Source organism: Rhinolophus sinicus, chromosome 12, assembly GCF_057876585.1.
Source record: "Rhinolophus sinicus isolate RSI-liver-muscle chromosome 12, RSI-T2T, whole genome shotgun sequence".
NCBI lineage: Eukaryota > Metazoa > Chordata > Mammalia > Chiroptera > Rhinolophidae > Rhinolophus > Rhinolophus sinicus.
Genome location: NC_142512.1, coordinates 21,259,448 through 21,278,912, shown reverse-complemented (window position 1 = coordinate 21,278,912; position 19,465 = coordinate 21,259,448). Strand labels below are relative to the sequence as shown.

The 19,465-nt window shown below is 47.6% G+C and overlaps 1 protein-coding gene across 6 annotated transcripts in view; it reads right to left on the bottom strand.

Annotated features, from left to right (window-relative positions):
• Window positions 1–2,608: 2,608 nt before the first annotated feature.
• The window catches only part of FAM222B (family with sequence similarity 222 member B), a 56,427-nt gene continuing 39,570 nt past the window's right edge, over window positions 2,609–19,465 (bottom strand). For 4 of the 6 annotated variants that reach the window (XM_019739541.3, XM_074320198.2, XM_074320197.2 and 1 more), the window contains 2 exons: window positions 12,975–13,096; window positions 2,609–6,519 (listed from right to left, as the gene is read on the bottom strand). In XM_019739541.3, the coding sequence (XP_019595100.3) occupies window positions 4,931–6,519; window positions 12,975–13,056 (1,671 nt within the window). In that variant the 5' untranslated portion in view covers window positions 13,057–13,096 and the 3' untranslated portion in view covers window positions 2,609–4,930. The remainder of the gene's footprint in view (window positions 6,520–12,974; window positions 13,097–19,465) is intronic. The other 2 variants (XM_019739543.3, XM_074320200.2) reach the window with 1 other exon arrangement.

Sequence of the window (19,465 nt, the reverse complement as noted above, 5' to 3'; positions counted from 1 at the left end):
ACAATAAAGGCCCTAAGTAGGCTGTAGTCAAGACTTAATGACAAAATGCATACTCCCAGCACAAAGTAAGTGCTGGATGAATGTTACTCTAACTTCAAAGCACAGCCCACATTCAGGGACTAAGGGGTCTTCGAGGTGTACAAGGCACTTGGATTTTCTCATCCATACTCATTTAATGCTTTTCATACAAGCCTCATCGTGTGCCTATGAATATCCACATTTAATTGATGAAAGAGGAAGAGAGGAGTGACTTGACTTCAGTGATCTTTCAGCTGGTTTGGGGCAGGGCCTGGATTCTGTCTCAAGCTCCAGCAATCCCTAGAAGTACAGCTAGCTGCCTTAAATTTTGCCAATAGGTTTGGGGTTGGATGCTTGCTGTGCTTGCTTTCTGGCAAGCTACTTAGCTATATGGGGGGTATCCTTATTCTCACTGGTAAAGTGAGTAATCCTGCTTACCTAAATGTGTTGTAAAGACAAACCAATCAGCACTGTGGGGGCAGAGTCCCAGAGAGCAGTTTCCAGGTTCTCAGCCTCATGTGGAAAGGTGTTGGGTTGGGTGGTGGTCGGTCAGGTGTGACTAGTTGGCCGTCAGCTGTTACTGGTTAGACATTAGCCACTGATAGAACTGCCATGGCTATGATGGGAGTTGGTTGGTTGGCAGAGAAGTGGACGGCGGGCTGTGGATTGTGTGGCTCCTGCTTCGTGTCTCCAACCCAGCCGCCAGCAAGAATGTAGGTATGACTCCCCTATCCATGGCTCCGGTGGTGTTGCTTTCTGGCCTCACCATGTCCTGCGTTCTTGTGCGGGGAGCAGGACCAGAGTCCCAGCATGACATGCACCAAGCGCTTTGCTCTTGTCTGGCCCTGAGAAAAGGCCCAATAATGGAAATTATCTAGGGAGAGGAAGGTTCAAGGGCTGTAGTTCTTGCCTTCTCTACTCTCCCACATAGGCTCAGGTGCAGAGCCCTTCTCAGAAAATGACAGGAAAAGACTGAGCATAACACAGCCTGGGAAACTAACCACCAGCTTAGCCCTCAAAAAGCCAAATTCACTTATCTAGGGGAGCTGGGGCCCTGGCTGCCTTGCTGAGAAAGTAAAGACAGCCCCTTCACCAGATAAACCACATTGGTACAGTGACACCGAGAAGCTGGCAGGGAAAACCTTGGGCTCTAGCAGAAGAAATTCCCTTAAGTCCTTGCTTCAGTCAACAGGTGGAACCGTCCTGCCAAGAGAAACCAGACACCCGGCATCAAGCGTGGGCTCCCTCTCCTGGCAAGACTCTGCCACTGCACCACGCCGAGGGGATGGTGCCTCCGGTTGTGTGCAGCAATGAATGGGATATTGCAGTCGACCCCAGGCCCAGGCCTAGCCCTCAGTCCAGTGCTCTTACAGGCAGTCGTGGTTGCCTTGTGGAACCCAGGCCAAATTTTGCATCACAGTGGGCTGGACTCACCCAGGCATCCAACCCAGTTGTTCACTGTGGGGGCAGAACCGAGCTGACCTTACCACCTACTCTACCTTTGTGACCTTGGGTTGACTGCAATTAGTCTGACAGAAGAGGGCTTTCTTTCACAGGATGGTATGAGAAGGGAAGCCCCTTCACGAAAGGGCACCCCACAGAAACAGACATTGCTCAAGAGGGGAGCGTGCTTTCAAGTCTATCAGTATTTTGACAGCCACTACTGGCTCTTGCTACCAAGGGTGATTCCACCCTCACTGAATCCCACAACGTGTGGAATTGCTCCTTCCCTCCATCGCATCTTAACTGAAACCCACTCAGAAAGGGGAGGGGGGAACTATAACTGAACCTTGAACATGGGTTTGAACTGCATGGGTCCACTTACATGCAGGTTTTTTCAATACTGTAAATGTATCTTACGATTTAAATATTTTTCCTTTTAAGACTACAGTATATAATACATATACAAAATGTTAATCGACTTATTTATCGGTAAGGCTTCTAGTCAACAGGTTGTTTTCCGAGTTATTTTCAAGTGTGGTGTGTGTGTGTGTGGGGGGTCCCAAACCCCCAAGTTGTTCAAGGGTCAACTGTAAATAGCTCTTTTGGATTTTTTTCCCCCTGCAGACAAAAAAAGTTCTCCAATACTCAACCCGTAAGATTCAAAACACCCAAAAGGCCACTTTTCATGTTATAGACTATAGCACTTACTCTGCCTGTCAGAAGTCCTCAGAAATTCCAAAGTGTTGCAAGTGGAAGGAGTGGGACGTTTAATCTTAAATTGGCTTATTAGCAAACCAGATCCCCATTTTTCAATAACTGATAGTCCTTGGGAAGTGGCAGTATACCTCAGGCCTCCAGTGAAGGGCAGCAAACCATACTTACCCATCAAACCTCAAGGCCCTAGCGTCCCGCCTATGGGGAGGTCCTGCCAGCTGGGTACCTCCCAGGGGCTGACTGAAGAGTCTTATAACCCCCACAGCACCTGGTCTGCGGTAACGGGTTGGGAGGGCTTCTGAATGAGATGAATACTCTAGGGGTCCCCCTCCTAAAAATGAGGAATTGTTTTCCTTCTAGCAAATGAGACATTAGAAATCATTAAGAAAAATCACCTCAAACACTGACACCATTCAACGAATAGGACAAGATCGAAAGGTGAGTTTTTTCTGTTTACTGGTTTATAATAATCTTAAAAACCCCATCACACCCATAAACCACCACAGGTGAGATGAGGGAGATGGAGAATGAATGCTACAGTGTGTGGAGCGCACAGGGAACCCCAGTATTCCCTAGGGGTAGTGTGGGATGGAGGCAGGGAGTGTGGATAGGAGGCCCTGGTTTGGACCCTTATTGCTGGTTGGGGGGTTGGCTGGCAGAGGGGGCAGGGGCTCAGGGTGAAGTAGGAAACATCTCACACCAAAGGCGAGGGCAGTTGGGGGTGGAGGTGGGGTCACAGTACATTTTCCATGCAGATTAGAGGTGGGAGTGAGCTTCAGAGACTTGCACCCCTACACAGGAAGAGATGGGTCTGAAGTTTGATTTCAAGCCCCCAAGTTGGTGTCTGGTCCAATTTCCTAAAATGGCAGCTCACCTTTTGGGGAGAGGCATTGGAAAAAATTACAGCAAAAATATCTGGTTTGGAGCTCAAGCAAGGGATAAAGGGGAGACAGTGGTGCTCTTTCAATTTAACTCAGAGAAGCAAGAACTGGAAGGGGGCCCTGGGTGAGGGGGTGGCCCACACCTTGGGAGAGGGCACTGCACCAGAAGCCACAGGTGCTCCTGAGGGCTCGGGGACAGGGAGGTACCAGTGTTCACAAATGGCAGGAAAACAACCGGGAACAATAAATTAGGACTTCATGTTGCTATCATTTGGCATAACACAATCAGGCATTTTTTTTCTTTTTTTTTTCTTTTTAAATATAAGGCAACTTGCCAACACATAATTTAACAACTGGTCTTCAGTCACATTGCTTCAGATCACTAGAGAATTTCTGGCTAAAGAACAGTGAATAGTAAACAAAACCCAAAACCTTAAATAAGAACATCAGCTCACATTCCCCAGAGACAAAAGGAAAAGTAAGGGCTTATTTGGTTTAAAAAAAAAAAAAAAAAGGCAGAGCTCAACTATGCATCTTTAACAGAAGGGTGCAAAAAATTACAACAAAGCATAATCTAAGTTTTAAAGTTACAGAAGAGTTTTAAATTTCTAGCCAACTAATTGTCACTTGGGAATGAGATGTGCTGAGCATGAAGAGGGTGTACGAGAATGGATGGGGGGTTGGGGGGGGCAGGAGGGGCTGTTTCCAATATAGGCCCATCTCCGGCTGTTAGAACCATGCTCACTTGGTAAAGGAAGAATTCAAAGAGCTTAAGGCTTTGTGTTTCTCTTTCTTCATCAAACTGAGGGGCTGCGAAAGGAGGTGACTAGCGGGTGAAAGTACCTGTGGGGCCACTCACAAGGCTACTCAAACCCACACAACATTCATACAGAACATGACATTTAAAATTACAGTGTAGAGCAATATGCTTAGCCAGTGTAGAGAACCAAATGATTTTTTTTGTTTTTTTTGTTGTTTTTGTTTTTTTGGTTTTTTTGGTGTTTTTAATTCCAAACTCCAACGTGATCATCCCTTACCTACCAAATACCTCAAGTAAGATCAGTGTTTTGTTTTGCTTGAGGGTGGAATGGGGGTGAGTCAGGAGAGAACCAATAGTGAGAAAGGGATCTTATCCTGGATGTCACTGCGTTTCTCTAGGGCTAGAAAGGGGAGTCAGGAACCAAGCAGATCATCCCCCCCTCCCCGTCTCAAAGCAATAGCCACGTGCCTGCAGGTGCCCTTGAGGAGTGTGGCAAGGGCAAGTGCAGCGGCCCTGTGATCAATTAGATGTAAAACAAAGCCTTGAGGACTGGAGGAGGGCTGAGAGAAGATGAAGACCGGTCAGTTTTGATTTGAGGTCTTTGGGTGAATAAGGAATTAGCTTCTAAAGCCCTTGGGAAGTCTAGCTTCTTAGTCCGAGAAAGAGACAGACAGGGAGAGGCCTAGCTTAGGGCTGGGCACATACGGCTCTCTCGCATAGGACCCTTCCCGTCAGCTCACACCTCAGTCCTAAGGGAAAACAGGCAGAGCAGAAAGACAGGAGGCAGCTAGTGCAAAACGCACAGCAGTGTGCAGGACGGATGGATGGATGACAGACAGAGGGACAGGACTGATAGGCAGGCAGCAGACAGAAAAGGCCTGGGGTTGGGATTAGGTCCTAACATAAACCCAAAGGCTACTGGAGCGGGTGGAGGGGAGAATGAGAGCAGAGGACCCTCCCACCCCCGTCCTCAATCCCACCTAATTCTCTCTCTTAGACGTCTAAGAATGATCACATTGGAGCAGCAAAACTTGGAAACTATCCAATTACTCAAACGTGAGACTAAACCTAGGAGGGTGATGTGATGTGTAGCTTGTGGCGGGCGCCGGGCTACCTATCTATACCCAGGGTGCTGAATATGAAGACTTCGACTATCTGTGGGCTCAGGGGCTCGGCTGCCGGGGGCTCGGTGGGCCTTGCTCAGCACGGCCAGGCTCTGTTCGCGGAAGCAGGCCTGCTGGAAATCCCCACTCAGGTAATCCACCGTCTGCATCAAGCTGTTCTGGCTCCCCACGGGCCCGCCCCCGGTCCCTGCTCGGTAGTGGGCCCCAGCAGCCGCTGCACAGTCGAGGGGTGCACCTGTGGGCTGCCCACCATGGAACGGCATAGTGAGGTCCTGAGACCCCGAGCTGTCGCTATTGGGAGTGGGCAGAATGTTGTTCCACAGGGGTTGGAAGTAGTGACCATTGGGGTAGGCCAGTGGGGCTGCCAGGCCGTTGACTGGTGGGGAGGGGGTTGGCTTCTCCAGGGGAGGCTTCAGATGGAAAGACTGCGCCAGGCAGAGTTCCTGCGGGTAGGCGGGCGCCTTGCCCACAAAGCCAGGCCCTGCCAGCTCGCGTCCGGCAGCGTGCTTGCCTGTCAGGCCCGGGGCCGGCGTCCCACCAGCCTCACTGCACATCTGTTGGAGGTGGGCCAGCTGGTGCTGGTTCCAGGCCACTGGCTTGAGGTCGCTAGTGTAGCCAGTGGGGGCTCGAGAGATGCCCGTGGGCAGGTTGACAGGGCCTGTGGCCGCATGGGTGTGCTCCATGGGGTTGACCACACAGGAAGGCATTGGAGTGGGGACGTTGTGGGTCGACACCCGGGTGCTTGCATTGATGAGCAGACTGCGACTAATGGGGCTGGGGTTGGCGATCTGGCCCTCGCACACTGAGGTAGTGCTGACGCCGGCCCTCGTCTGGCAAAACTGGTTGATCTGATGCACGATGCTGCTCAGGTCCGGGGGCTGGCTGTGCTGCAGGGTGGCCGCCATGGAAAGGGGGATCGTTGAGGTAGACACGGTCACATTCGGGGGGGCATCTGAGTCTGGCATCTTCCGGCCTCCATGCAGCAAGGGATTGGGGGGGTGCTGGAGACCTTGGTGAGACAGGGCCTGAGGGTGGACCAAGCCCTGGGTTTGGGCCATGGGCTGGGGGTGGCCCAGGCCCTGAGGCTGCTGGAGGCTCTGAGGGTGGGACAGCGCCTGGGGCGGCGGGATACCCTGAGGGTGCTGCAGCGTCTGGGGAGGGGCGTGGGCCAGGGTCTGTGCATGCTGCAGGGCCTGCTGGCGGGCCAGAGCCTGGGCCTGGGGGTGGGCTAAAGTGCTGGGTGCCACAGTAGCATAGGGTGCCACTGGGGGGTTCATGATGGCCTCAGGGAGCAACCGGGCTCGGGTGCCGTCAAAGTCCTTGAGGATGCTTTTGGCTGGCACTTTGACAATGGCAAGCAGGCCTGCCTTGGTGGCAGCCTGAGTCGGGTAGGGGCTGTAGCGCTGGGCTGATGTGTCGAGGCCGTTCACAGTACGACGAACGTGTTTCCGCTGGGGAACCTTCACACTGTTGGGGAAGATTTTTATAGTCAGTGGGTTGTTTGCGACCTTCTTAGCATACGCGTCCAATTCGGCTGGGGTAGGACAGTGAGCAGTTCTCATTTTCTGTGTAGTGTCCCCTAGAGAGAGAGAAGGGGAAGGAGAGCAGAGAAGGAGAGGGAGCTCATCAGTGCCAAGCCAACCAGCCCTTCTACGTGCCCTTCTGCGGCCTGAGGCAGAGGAGGTGGGAACAGCTCAGGTGTCCTCCCTGGTCTTCGCTTCACACCCAGCCTTGGCCCCCACGGTAACAGAACTGCTGACACTTAGTACTTACAAGGGGCCAGGCCTTACGCTGAGTGACAGGCTCTCTCTGCTACTGCTTGAGGAAGTAAGTACTATCATGACTCCCATTTTACAAGTGCGGTCACCAAAGATTGGAATAAATAGCAGAGGGACTTTCAAAAGTCCCGTATCTCACAGGGCCAGGACTTGGCCAATTCTCAGAGGTGACTTCTACATGGAACTCTCTCCAAGTTCCTAGCAGCCCACGCTGGCCTGGGGGTTGAAGGTTCTAAGCAGAGCTGCTTGTCAGGGCCCTCTGGGGCCACGCGGTCCTTTCCCCAGGACACCCAGATAAAGAGGGCACCCAGAGTGACTACTCTTCAGTCTACAGTGGCCGGGGAGGCATCGGATTTCTCTTTGGCCTTGGCAGCTAGGGCACCATGCCCACTGGGTGGGCATCCTGGCATAGTTGACAGGATGCTGCTTTGTCAGGGGCAGAGGAATAAGCTGCCAACATCTCCCCCCCACCCATGTCACAAGTTCACTTTTGTTTACCGCTGACTCTAGGCCTGACAGGGTGAAGATCAAAAGGCTTTATTTATTTCCTTGTGGGGGTGACAATAATGACAAGGCAGCAGGGAGGGAATCTGAGAAGAAAGGATTCAGAGAATCTTTAAGTCCCGAGAGCCAAAAATAGTCTGTATTCGGCCCTTGTCAGCTGTCACTTTCCAAAACGAAAGAGGAAAAACCTGCCTTCCTTTGGAGGCTGCGGAAACATCCACTCAATGTGCCTCATTACTGCTAACAGTCCCTTTGTTCCCATCTCCAGTGGCCTCCCATCAGGGGGCTCCAGCGGATGTGGAGCTTCCAGTCAAAGGGGAAAAGGTTCTGAGAACAAGAGCTCTTTAAGGACGCCAGGCTCCTGCAAGAGGTCTCTGCTCTGTTATTCCTCTCTCTCAGAGAGGATCTCCCGAGTACACACAGAAGGTGCTTAATAAAGGCTTGCTGAGTAAGTACACAGACTGCCCAAGGCAGAAGGAAAGGGGCTTGGCTGGGAGCCGAGGCTCAGCTAGCTGACTCCCTTCCTCCTTCCTCCCCTTGCAGAAGGCAGCCATACAGACCAAGGACGAAGCAGTGGACTGATTGCCCAGCTTGTGGCTTCAGCTGGCTTGGCGCAAGGACACCCCATTCAGAGCCACGTCACTGGGCACCCACTAGAACAGAAGTCGGCTAGTGAGTGTGCTGGAAGGAAGCGGGCACAGCTGCCGTCCTTTGGTGACATTGCTGGTTAGCTGGCAACAACTAGTTAGAAACTGCTGCTCTTGGAAGCAGGAAAAGCAAGCTCAAGTTTAGGAGGGGCAGAGAGATTTGGGCCCATGCTCAAACAAGGTAGAACTTAGCAAAAAGGGTACAGATAGTAAAAGTTTTGTGCTTTCAAATACTGCCACAATGCCTTGAACTTAGTAGGCATGCCGACATAGTTAAGGGTCTGCTTTATTTACTGAGTACAGAATAGGTGCTCGACCTATAAATGAAATGTCTGTAAGATGACTGGTTTGGAGAAGGTCTTAAAAGGATGAATATGAGGGTGACAACTGAGGGTAGGAAGGAGAGGGAGGCAGAGGCCCAGAATGCTTCCCCACCCACTGGCTGGTGTGGAGGGTCAAAGCCCTGAGAACAGAGTCTGAGTTCTGCTTTTTATACACCACTGTCCCTTAATGGGCTCCAGTCTCCATAAAGTGGGGCCGTTTTCTGACCGCTCTTACATTCTCCAGGGCAAGAAGATACAACAAAAATCTGGAATCACTGAAAGACAGTCCCTACACTCAACGTACCAGGATTCCATCAGACGCTGCCCTGGTCAGCCACTGTATTGAGACGTCTGTCTGGCTGGTCAGAATCACGTGGCACTCCTAGCTCAGTACCTTACCCAGAGCAGACACATAGTAAATACTCGGTAACTGCCAAAGCATAGGTGCTGCCTGACTGAACAGCTGGGGCTGAGAAATGGGAGTCTGAAGCTGCTGGGTTTTAGTTTAGACAGGAAGTGAAGGTCTGCCCCTGGGGTTTCCTCCAGGCTGGTGGGCTTCTTTCCTTAAAGGCCAAGAGAAAGGGATCCAGTGGCTTGCTGAATAACAGAGTTCCTTTGTTCCAAGCCAGTACCAACTCGCAGGCTGGGTTTTTCTAGCAGAGGCAGAAGGGAGCTTGGCCTCACTCAGGAGTATAAAATGGGGCACTGATTAGTTCTCCATTGATGTTGACAGCGCTGATGAGAGCAGTCAAATAAAGGAATCCGAATCAAAGGAAGTAAGGCTGCGGAGAGTGGACACAGGCTAGCGTCTTTGTTAAGGAAGAATCTCCAGGATGAAATGAGTATATTGGACTAGAGGCTACTTCTGAAAATCCAAGCATTATCCACCTCACATACCACACGGAAGGCCAACCCTTAAAAAAGAGCCAAGTTTTTTTCAATACTTTCTTATCTCAGTCGCCACACAGGCACCCTGGAGCCTTTCTTTCTTCTGTAACCTCTTCCCCTATGTGCACAGCTAACACAGATACCACGGCTTTGTAAGCAACTTATTTAAATAACGGGTACCAGTAGGGTTTGTTTTTAATCAAGACATAAGGCAGTGTAAAGATAAAATCTGGTTAGGAAAAACGAGAGATCCGAATTCCAGCACTGGCTCTATTATCTGACTATGCAGCGTCTCGGTCATTCCTCCTCTGAGTCGTTCCTCAACACTGATGACACCTGCTGTCCTACTCACAGAATTACTAAGATCAAGAGATGCAGTGAACGGGAAACACTCTGTGGACAGGAACGATGACTGTCGATATTTATTATTCACAGATAGGTGTGGCTGTGTCTGCCCACAGAGAGATCAAAGTAATCTGACCAAGTTAGCCCAACAGCCTGAGCCCCTGGACTCGAGTCAGAGAGTTCCATGTAGCAGAAAGCACTGCTGTTGATCCCAGGGGCTGGGGAGAAAATCTCCCTGAACCCAGGCTTCCGCACAGGGACGGCCCTGTACAGCCTCCTGTTTGGAAGCCCAGAAGATGTGGCAGCACGTGCAGGGGGGCAGAGGCACAGGCAGTGTGCTAACGCAGGCTTTGCAGAGAGCTCCAGGCCAGCTACGGAACTGTAACGTGACTTTGGGAAGTGGTAAACTCTCTGGACCTCATCCTTAAAAGAAAGATGAGAATCCACCACGCAGAATTATTGGGGAATGAATGAGAACATTTATAAAAATATTCAAGATAGTGCCTGGCACATGGCAAACACTCAGCAGATGTTAGCTAATATTTCTGATATTTCTGTGAGTTTATCCAGTGATTGGGCCAATTCACCATTTCCAGGCCCTTCCAGTAGGGGGCAGACAGGCATACAAAGAAGCAGTAAAAGACTGTAATTTTAACATTTGTACTAGGCCCCAAGACTCTACAATCAAAGAGGTCAGAGTTGGGTCTAAAAGATGATTTGAGAATCAAGGATATTTGGTCATTTCAGCCATTCACTCAGAAACATTTATTGAGCCACTATATACCTGACTATGAGCTAAGGAAATAGGAGTAGAAGCTTGGGGTTAACGAAGAAAAAATGTTCAAAAACACATTTTCTGGGGAACTGGGAGAAGATGGGTCAGAGGAAAATAAATTTTCAAGCACAGAGTTCCAAAATGGCTGAGGACTCTCAAAAGCAAGGACACCATATAATCTAGGAAAGCTCTAGGACAGCATCCGCGTAACCCTAACTGTGGTCCTCTACCAAGTACCATACCTACCCCAAGCCAAGAAGTTCTTTAATCTAGCCTGCTCCATAGCAAATTATACATCTAGGACAGCATATGCATTACATCCCTCTACACACATGGAAAAGGAAGGGAGAAGAGAAAATGTGGAGCTAGAAGGTATCAATCCTGTGATTCTGTACATATGGCGGCTCGAGCCTGGGGACAAGGGATTAGCACGGTGATCTACAGTGCTGGGCCAAGAAGCCACATGTCCCTGATCCATCGCGCCTGCCTTGAGCTGCTGACTCTTACAATATAAAGCACAGTAAGCTATAAGCTTCTATACCCCATCCCCTCCCCACCAGATACCAAGCTCTGTGTTTCTGGCAAGCTGTAAGACCCTACTGAGGATGGAGGGTAGGGAAAGGCTGAATCGCAAAGCTGGGAACCTGGTTTGAAGGTATGTATAGCTGATCGGCTTGGGCTCTGGGGAGTCTTTAGCTGCTGGCTCCCAACGGATACAGTTTATGCTCTATCTCACCTTAACTGTAAATGTTTAACAGCTGTAAGTCACGTGATAGGATTTTTCGTATACATTTTGGGAGAGGAAAGAAGAAAGCAAGCAAGTTTAAAAACACCAATAGGATTTCTCCTCTGCAAAGGTATGAATTTAGTAAGGCATAGTAACAAGAGATTCAAATACACGGTCCCCCAAATGGAAAGGTGAGCCTGAAACCAGGAAAGAAGGATATCTCAATTCTCGAATACAGATTGGGGGCAGTGGTTGGCAGAAGCTACTTAGGGGCTGCTTTGGGGAGAAGTGGAGATCCAAAGTCAGCACCCAAGATAAAGCTGACAACTTGCCTTTCCTCCCAAATGGCTCGTCCACTGATAATCACATCTCTGGGTAAAGCTGTCAGAGTGAGTTAAGGAATCTAGAAGACACTGAATTTGTCTTTGTCATCTTACTGTATGCTTCCAAGTATACTCCCTCTCCAGCCGTGTCCCTGGAAGCCCAAAGCCAGTCACAATGCAGTTAGCACTGCAGGTATGTGTGGCCAGGGAGCACATACAGCTTTATCACCTAGTCGTCATTCATGAAGAGAAAGGCTGGGGGGGAAGCTACTACAGCAGAGCTGGCCTATGGTGCAGAAGGAAGACTGTCAACTTCGGCTCTGCCATTACTGAAGTCGGAGTCATTGGCCAAATCCCAAAACTAACCAGGCTCTCAGTCTTACTCTCCTCTTGGCGGGGGGGGGGGGGGGGGGGGGGGGGGGGAGGGAGGGAGGGGGGGGAAAGAAAGAAAGAAAGAAAGAGAGAGAGAGAGAGAGAGAGAGAAAGAAAAGAAAGAAAGAAAGAAAGAAAGAAAGAAAGAAAGAAAGAAAGAAAGAAAGAAAGAAAGAAAGAAAGAAAGAAAGAAAGAAAGAAAGAAAGAAAGAAAGAAAGAAAGAAAGAAAAGAATCAAGAGGCTGGATCATTTTTAATTTCTGAAGATGATCTCACAGAACAGGGGCTGGCAAACTACAGCCTGCGGGACAAAATCTAGCTGCTGTGTTTTTACAAAGTTTTATAGAACACAGCCACACACATCTGTTTACGTACTGTCGGCGCTGCGTTTGCCCTGTAACAGCAGAGCTCAGTAGATGCAACAGAGAGCATATGGCCCACAAAGCCTAAAACACTTGCCTTGTATCTGGCCCTTTCTAGAAAAAGCTTGCCAAATCTTGTCATAAAGGACTCAGGGAAGGGACTGAGGCACCTTTTCTATTAAACGGGAAGCCTAGATACCTCACTGATTTCCCCCTTTTGCTCTGAATGGAAGGTCTATCCCAAATTTATATGGTCATTATGACACCTGAAGATACTGTACATGGTAATGAACCAGAACCAGAATTTTTCCCTTGCACATCATGCACTGCAAGGACAGAGGCAGCAATCTGGGAAAGTGTGAAGCATTAACGCCCCCGTTCCAGCCAGGCTAAGCCAGGAATCAAACAGTTCTGAAACACTCGATCTTGTGGGAAGTCCATGAGCAGGAACACGCCCCGAGATACTGAGAAAGCTAGCTCCCCATCCCTCGGAACTGAAGGCGAAAGCTTTGCTCGCTGTGAACTGAGCTCACTGGCTCCAAAGGCAGACAGCAAAGCCAAAGGGAACTGTCTGTTTCCATGGTGGAGTGTGCAGAGATCAAAACAACAGAACAGTGTAAATAGCTGGTTTCAGAGACACAGTAAGTAACCTGGACTGTGCGTTTTCATTCAATTCCTCAGGGGGGTTCAAACAGACACTTTTTTGAAGTGAAACTCCTTATAGCTTTGTTGCTCAAAAGGTAACTGTCAGCAACAATTAAAATGAAGATGCCACACACTGGCAAGTTCTAGTATTTTAGAGCATCTCTCTGATCACAGAAGTGTCGCCTATTGCTGACGTTTTGCAACTGCTTTCTTTTGTCTGTACTGAAGGACGTCTTGGAGGTACCCAAGTTCATGGTCCATGTACCCCAGATGTGCCTCTCAAGTAGCCCAAGTGTAGGGACAAAGTAAAGTATCACATCCTCTCCTGGGATCCAGATTACTTACATTTCTGAAGTCCAGTGTTCATCTGCGTGTGAGAAAGAAGCTGAAAGGACAGGTCACCTGGCCCTGGGAGACAGGCTAGCATGGCAGGCCGGCATCAACACCACACGGGGCAGTCACTCACACTGTAATGAACAAAACAACAGGGTCATGGAACAGAAGGCAACTCACTCAAGGAAGATGCCAGGGACATCTGATATGAGCAGCACAGACCCAAGTTTAGATAGATACGCAATTTAATTAGCAGCATGTTGGTTGGAAATATATCTATGTCTTTATCTGTAGAAACAATTTGCTCCCAACTATTACTATGGGTAAAACGATATTTCAGTCAGCACAGATGAGTGGGTAGGAAAAATAAAAACCGGAAAATACCATCCACGTAATTACATGGAAAATATAGGTGCATCTGTAAGGTCTTTTATGCTCACCAGCTCTAGATGCACTGGGCTGGCAGTGGCATTTCCTGCAGACCGCCTCTCCCTAGCACGGGCTTTGGGATAGGCGCATGCGGCTACTATAAATGGCACGCTGGCTCTCATCTGTGCCCCAGCTACGGTAAGAGCAGAAAGGCTAGGGCACGTTCTAACTGAGGGGCAATAATGATTTCTCCCTGAAAATAGAACAGCTTTCCTGAAGAGAGCAGGCCCTCAGAGGGCCTGGTGCTGGTTGGGGGTTGGGGCAGTCAGGCCATTTCCAAAGCAGTACAGTACACGAGTTGCAAAGGCACCCAAAGTTTGACTTGTGACCCCAGTAACCTGACCTCACTTTTAAAAGGAAGAAGAAGCAAAGCATCACAGGAGATACAATTAACTACTGTTAAAGCAAATGCTGTTTTGTAAGTTTCTGGGGAGTCACCTTTCCTATTGCCTATCACACAATTAGACTTCCAGGACCACCTGCCCCATCCCCCCAAATTGTACTGCTCCCAAAGGAAATCAAGGAAGTAGTAGGCAGCCAGCAGCTTTCTTTGGGCAGGCGATCCTGACATTATGTCAAGATAGCATGGTTTCATCAGTGTTATCTACCAACAAGACACACACAGCCCTAGCAAGCTGTGTACGGTGGCCTTTGTAGTGAAGGAAACCTTGCCAACAATGTCAAGCTCCCTGCAGACCAAGGACCAGCCTTTCTCAAACAAGTCTAATGAACTCAGTTAAAACATGAAATTCCTTTCTCCTACTGCAAAACCCAGAAATGAAGGTGGCATATTAAGGCTTTAGATCACAACTGAAGAGTGGGGGGAAAGCTCGAATGTTAAACAAAGACCACAGAATCTTTCTTTCTCTGGGCGGGCCCTCAGGTATGTGAAACTACCTTGTCCTGATGGGTATCAGAGAGCTCCAGCTTGCAAGGCCAGGTAGCTGAAAAGATACTTTGTAAACGAGGCTGCTCAAACTGTGTCTAAGATAGCAACTGCAGAAAGATTGAATGCCTCAATGAGAATAGAGCCGCCCAAGAGTTCTTGGCACAGATTCAGTCTTTTTAGGTCTCTGGTGGGTGGGATAACAGAATGAACACTATGTGCCAACGGCAGTGCCTCAAGAAATAAAAAGAGTTCTGTTGGGGTCAGCTGACTGAGGTACCGCTTAGAGTCTTGTCCCTTGTGAAGGCTGGAATCTATTTAATAACCTCTCCCCTTTGGTCCTAATATAGCTGAGGGCAAACGCCAAGGAAAAGAAGGGAATTAACAAACACTAGAGCCTAATATTGTGAAATCAGTTATATAAGGGGCTTTAGTGATTTTTTAATTAAAGTTTATTGGGGTGACAATTGTTCGTAAAGTTACATAGATTTCAAGTGTACAATTCTGTATTACGTCATCTATAAATCCCATTGTGTGTTCACCACCCAGAGTCAGTTCTCCTTCCATCACCATATATTTGATAGTGGTGTTTTCTTAATTAGGTCCCCCAACCTTTCCTGGAGATAGGTAATAATTTCATTTGTCATCTCATCATCTCTAGCCTGGATTAAGACAATAGCCTTCTAAATGATCTCTCTCTTCCACCCTTGCCCCTATCACTCTATCTAGTCTACACACAGCAGACAAAGTAATTTATTTTTTTAATTGGAAATCGTATCAGCTCAAAAATCTCCAGTGACTTCCTATAGAATAAAATACAAAATCCTAACATGGCCCACCAGGCCTTCCGTATGCTCTTCCTACTCCACCTCCGACCTCCGCTCCTAACCTCCTGCCCCTCTTGCTGACTCTACTCAGCCACAGTGGTCTCCCTGCAGCTCCCCGTAGGAGCCAAGCACACTCCCAACTCCAGGTCTGTACTTCATCTGGATAACAATGCTGTGGTGATGGAAGCACCAAGAATCCGTTCACTCAGCTGTCTTGCAGATACACCCTCTCCAGGCCTCTTTTGGAAGGACCTAATCTATGAATGACTACTGTATCTCCGATGTACCTGTTAAATCTTGACTCTTGCAACCAAAAAGAAATGTGGGTGTGGATCCTAGGAGTTGACCGCAACATACTGCCCCTCAAGCCACAACTCTGGATTTCAACAGCAGATCAGGAAAGAATTAAACCAGCAAAACTGTGGCAAAGAGGTATTAAATGATTTGCTGACAATGAACAAAGGTGCAAAAATAAAAAGGTGAATATTGTAAAGACCCTAGAAAGTCAATTTTTAGTTTGGGCAGGAGGCAGTGAATGAGTAAGAAAGAAACCAGAGCTTGGTGCCCTCCATGATTATATCCTCAACAAGAACCATAGCAAGTCTAGAATATTCTTGAGCTCTCCCTGGCATCTTCTGGGCTGCTGAAAGTACAGCCCCTAATTTGTGAGTCAAGAGTTCAGGGATCTATCTGCCATCCTTTCCAAAAGACTGTCCCCTGTACTAAGGAAGTCTTCAGGCAACTTGCCCAGTTTCACTGAAGTCAAGAATCAGATTCTGCTGGAGCAGGGAAGACAGGGAATGTGGCAAGGTCACGATGGTTGTGACGAAACAGGAAGGAAGCAACTTCCTTCCACAACCCATTCTAGAAAGCAGGGATGCAGAGCATAAAAGCACTCCTCTGAAGGCCTGGCAGCTGAGCACAGGCCTTTTAATTTCCAAACACCCACGCGTTTTGATTACCATCTGGCTTTTCTTAAATGTAAATTCCAATATAATTTTACAGCTGATATTTCCAGAAGCACAATTAGACTCAGAAAGCAACACTAGCACAACCTTCTGAAAGGGCTTCAAAATTCAAGTCCTGGCTTCTGAACAGAATCCAGTAGTAATCCGGAGCTCAGGCCAAGTGAGCTGCAGCCATGACAGAGAAAGCAACAAAGATCTCCTTGGCAGAGCCCTCTGTGAGCGCTCAGCCAGCTTTGCTAGCGCCAGCTGCTCCCGAAGCGTGGGGACGACTGTATCACAGTGAGCCGAGAACTAAGGTGTTCAAACTCTCCTGGGACGTTCACACAAGTGCTAGCATTTCCCAGACTACCTCTAATGAAGGGACAAAACTTGTCTCCACTGGGAACACTCAAAGGTACTTTCATCCTCAGAAGACTGATAGAGGTTTTATTCATTGTGATGTTACACTCTGTTTTGCAGGTGGCATGTGATAAAGAACCATGTCTGCCTTTGGGTGGGCCTGTGAGGGTAGGAAAACCTCACTTACATATGTGCCGATTGTCCCTGCTTATGCTTAAGATCACTGAAGGGGAGGGAAAAGAGAAAGAACCTTCTTCATATGTTATTTGGTAGGAAAAGCGGGAGAAAGAAGGTAAGTGCTGTCAAAGAAATTTTTACTTGAGGGGATGGTGGTGAAGACCAGCAGTCTCACCACCCACAATCTAGAACCTTCCCGTACACCTTTTTGCCAGTTCTCTCTCCTGCTTTCCAGCCCACACACATTCAAAAAGAACCGCCCCCCCAAAGGTTGACTAGCCCAATTTCTGAATCATGCTGTGGTTCAAAAATTTATATCTGCCATTTATGAACTTTAATTGAAAGTGAAATTGAGAACAGCACCATCTCCAAGATCAGGGTAATGAAAGAAAATGTTATGCCTCTTGTTATTTGACTCCACTGTATAAAATACATCCAACAGTGAAAACCCTGAGTAGATACATCTTAAAAGAATTTGATTAACATTGAGAAACTGAATTAACTGAAAGAGTTATCACTACGTCTGAATTAGCCTTTTCATCCATGAGCTAAAAAGCTTACTAAAAAGACTACTTTTTGATAATGGGGGGAAAAGTTTTATCTTACTGCTCCCTGTTCCTGTACTTCTGGGGTCCCAGAAATTAGGTGAAAACTTAAGGGAAACACCAAAATACTGCTCTGGGGAAAATAAACAGGGCCAAAGACGGCAAAAAGTATATGTTTATCAAATCAGACTGCAAAATCAGTCATCTTTATGATCTGTTACAATCAGCCCAGGTAACTGTGAACTTCCAACTAAAGTATACTTTCCACTATTTACCCAACCTGAATAAAGTTCAGCCACTGCGCAGAGACATCTTTCTTCTCTATTTTTAAACCAATACATGACCGAAAAGTCACTTACAGTTGTGACCTCACAACTCTAGGCTGGGGAAAGAACAAGAGAGAAAGATGGATGCTCATTCCAGACTTCCACTGCGGAAAGTCCAGACTACCTACAATGCAAACCATCTCCACAAAGCTGACTACATGAGTCTCAAGGGGTTTGGAAACATCGATTACTTCTAACTTCCCTTTAGGACCCTTCACAACAGGTCCTCTTCCTATCGTCTTGTTTCCCACCCCCACCACAGTCCCTACCGGTATTTTCTCTGCTGGGGTTTTAACAAGGACGCTCTTTCCGGGATCCCCTCATTACTTAACTCATCTACGACGCAGTACTCTCTTGAATTTGTTATTCAGGTACCAGGAAAATATTCTCCTTGGACATTCTAACCTTTAAACCTGAGTGTGAGTTGCCTAAGACCAGAGCCTGTCTTACTGGGTCAGGAATAACATTATTCACATAATAGATGTTTAATTAATATTACTGGCTCACATTCCTGAAGACTAGCACACATTTTAATCCCAGGCTCTAGAACTTATCTGAATTTATGTTCTTGAAACAAAATGGGTAATAATACTAGTGCCAACAAGGGTGTGCACACAAACACATGCTCAGGTACCTTCTCTCTGGGAAAGAGGTCAGAGGAGATTAAAAAAAAAAAAAAAAGTCCAGGTACCACTTTTGCACTGGATTGGAAAGTATCATTTGGCTTCTGGACTTTTAATCCCCTTGAAGTAGAAATCACTGTTCCTAAAAATCCGAAAATGCAACCTGTGTTCGTTGCAGGCAGCCAAATCAGAACGTGCAATTTTTCATTACGGGATGTAATAAAAGGCTTGAGTCCCAAGCCTGTCGGGGTTGGATCACTGTAGCTTAAGCTGAACCAAGGTAGACTGACCTCTACATTTAACCAGATTCATAATCGCAAGTACAGCTGTCAGACTGGGTAGAATTTTACTCATAAGTAATTGTGCCCTGTAAGACACTGAGAACAAGAAGCCAGAAGAAACCCCTTCCTTGAGATAAGACACAAATGTTGGATTTTCACCTTTTACAATTTCCTGTATAAACTTGTACTAAATCAGAAAGTTTCAAATTATTATTCACATGAAATATAATTCAACAAATATGCTATAATTATGTGGCAATTTTTAATCTTCAAAGTCTTGAGTCCCACACCACTCCATGAAAAGGTACCACATTTGACAGAAAAGAACTGATTTCACACCCAGATGGGGAAATTGAGGCAAGAGAGCCAAACTATTCCTTAGAACAGAAATCTGCAGGAAAGACATCAACGCTGGGTGTCTAGAAAGTCCTTTAACAAGCCGGACCACAGACAGGTATTCATTCTGATAAAAATGGAAAAGGCAGTTCCTCAGTGCAGCTTCTGTAATCTAATAAATCACAGCCACAACATGGAAAAAGAATTTGAGGAATTCAGCAGGCTGTTAAATAATTGGCAAGCACGTGTTTAGAGAACAGCTAAACAAGTTGCTTATTCATGCGCTTTCTCCTCCCCTCAACTACATGAGGTACCACAGAGGCCAGATTTTTTGACTCCCTCGTTTCAGAATCACCAGAGTCGGCCCTCTAACCCAGTCTGCAGTCTGAAGAGTGAGAGAAATTTGAGAGGCTTAAGGCCACCTAGAAAGCTCACACCATCTGAGTGCCTTAACGACAAGGTGTTATTCTGAAACAAGCCTAGATGAGAGGGTGGGGTCTGTGTGTGCCTGCACTTCCTGACCCCGAAGCAGGTGTCTGCCTTTTGTGGGTCTAACGTGCCTCATCCAAGTTCACTCACTGCTGATTTAGAAACTTCAAGAGACATTTATAAACCTTTATTTTTCTATGTAAGGAGTAACACTGATTTACACTGCTTAAGAAGGTGGTTTATCAAAACTGCAGAGAATGGCTTAAAATGAAATTCTGAACAGGTGTTGAAGAGGTATGAATGGAAGCAGTGAGACGGGCCACATCCAAATGCACGT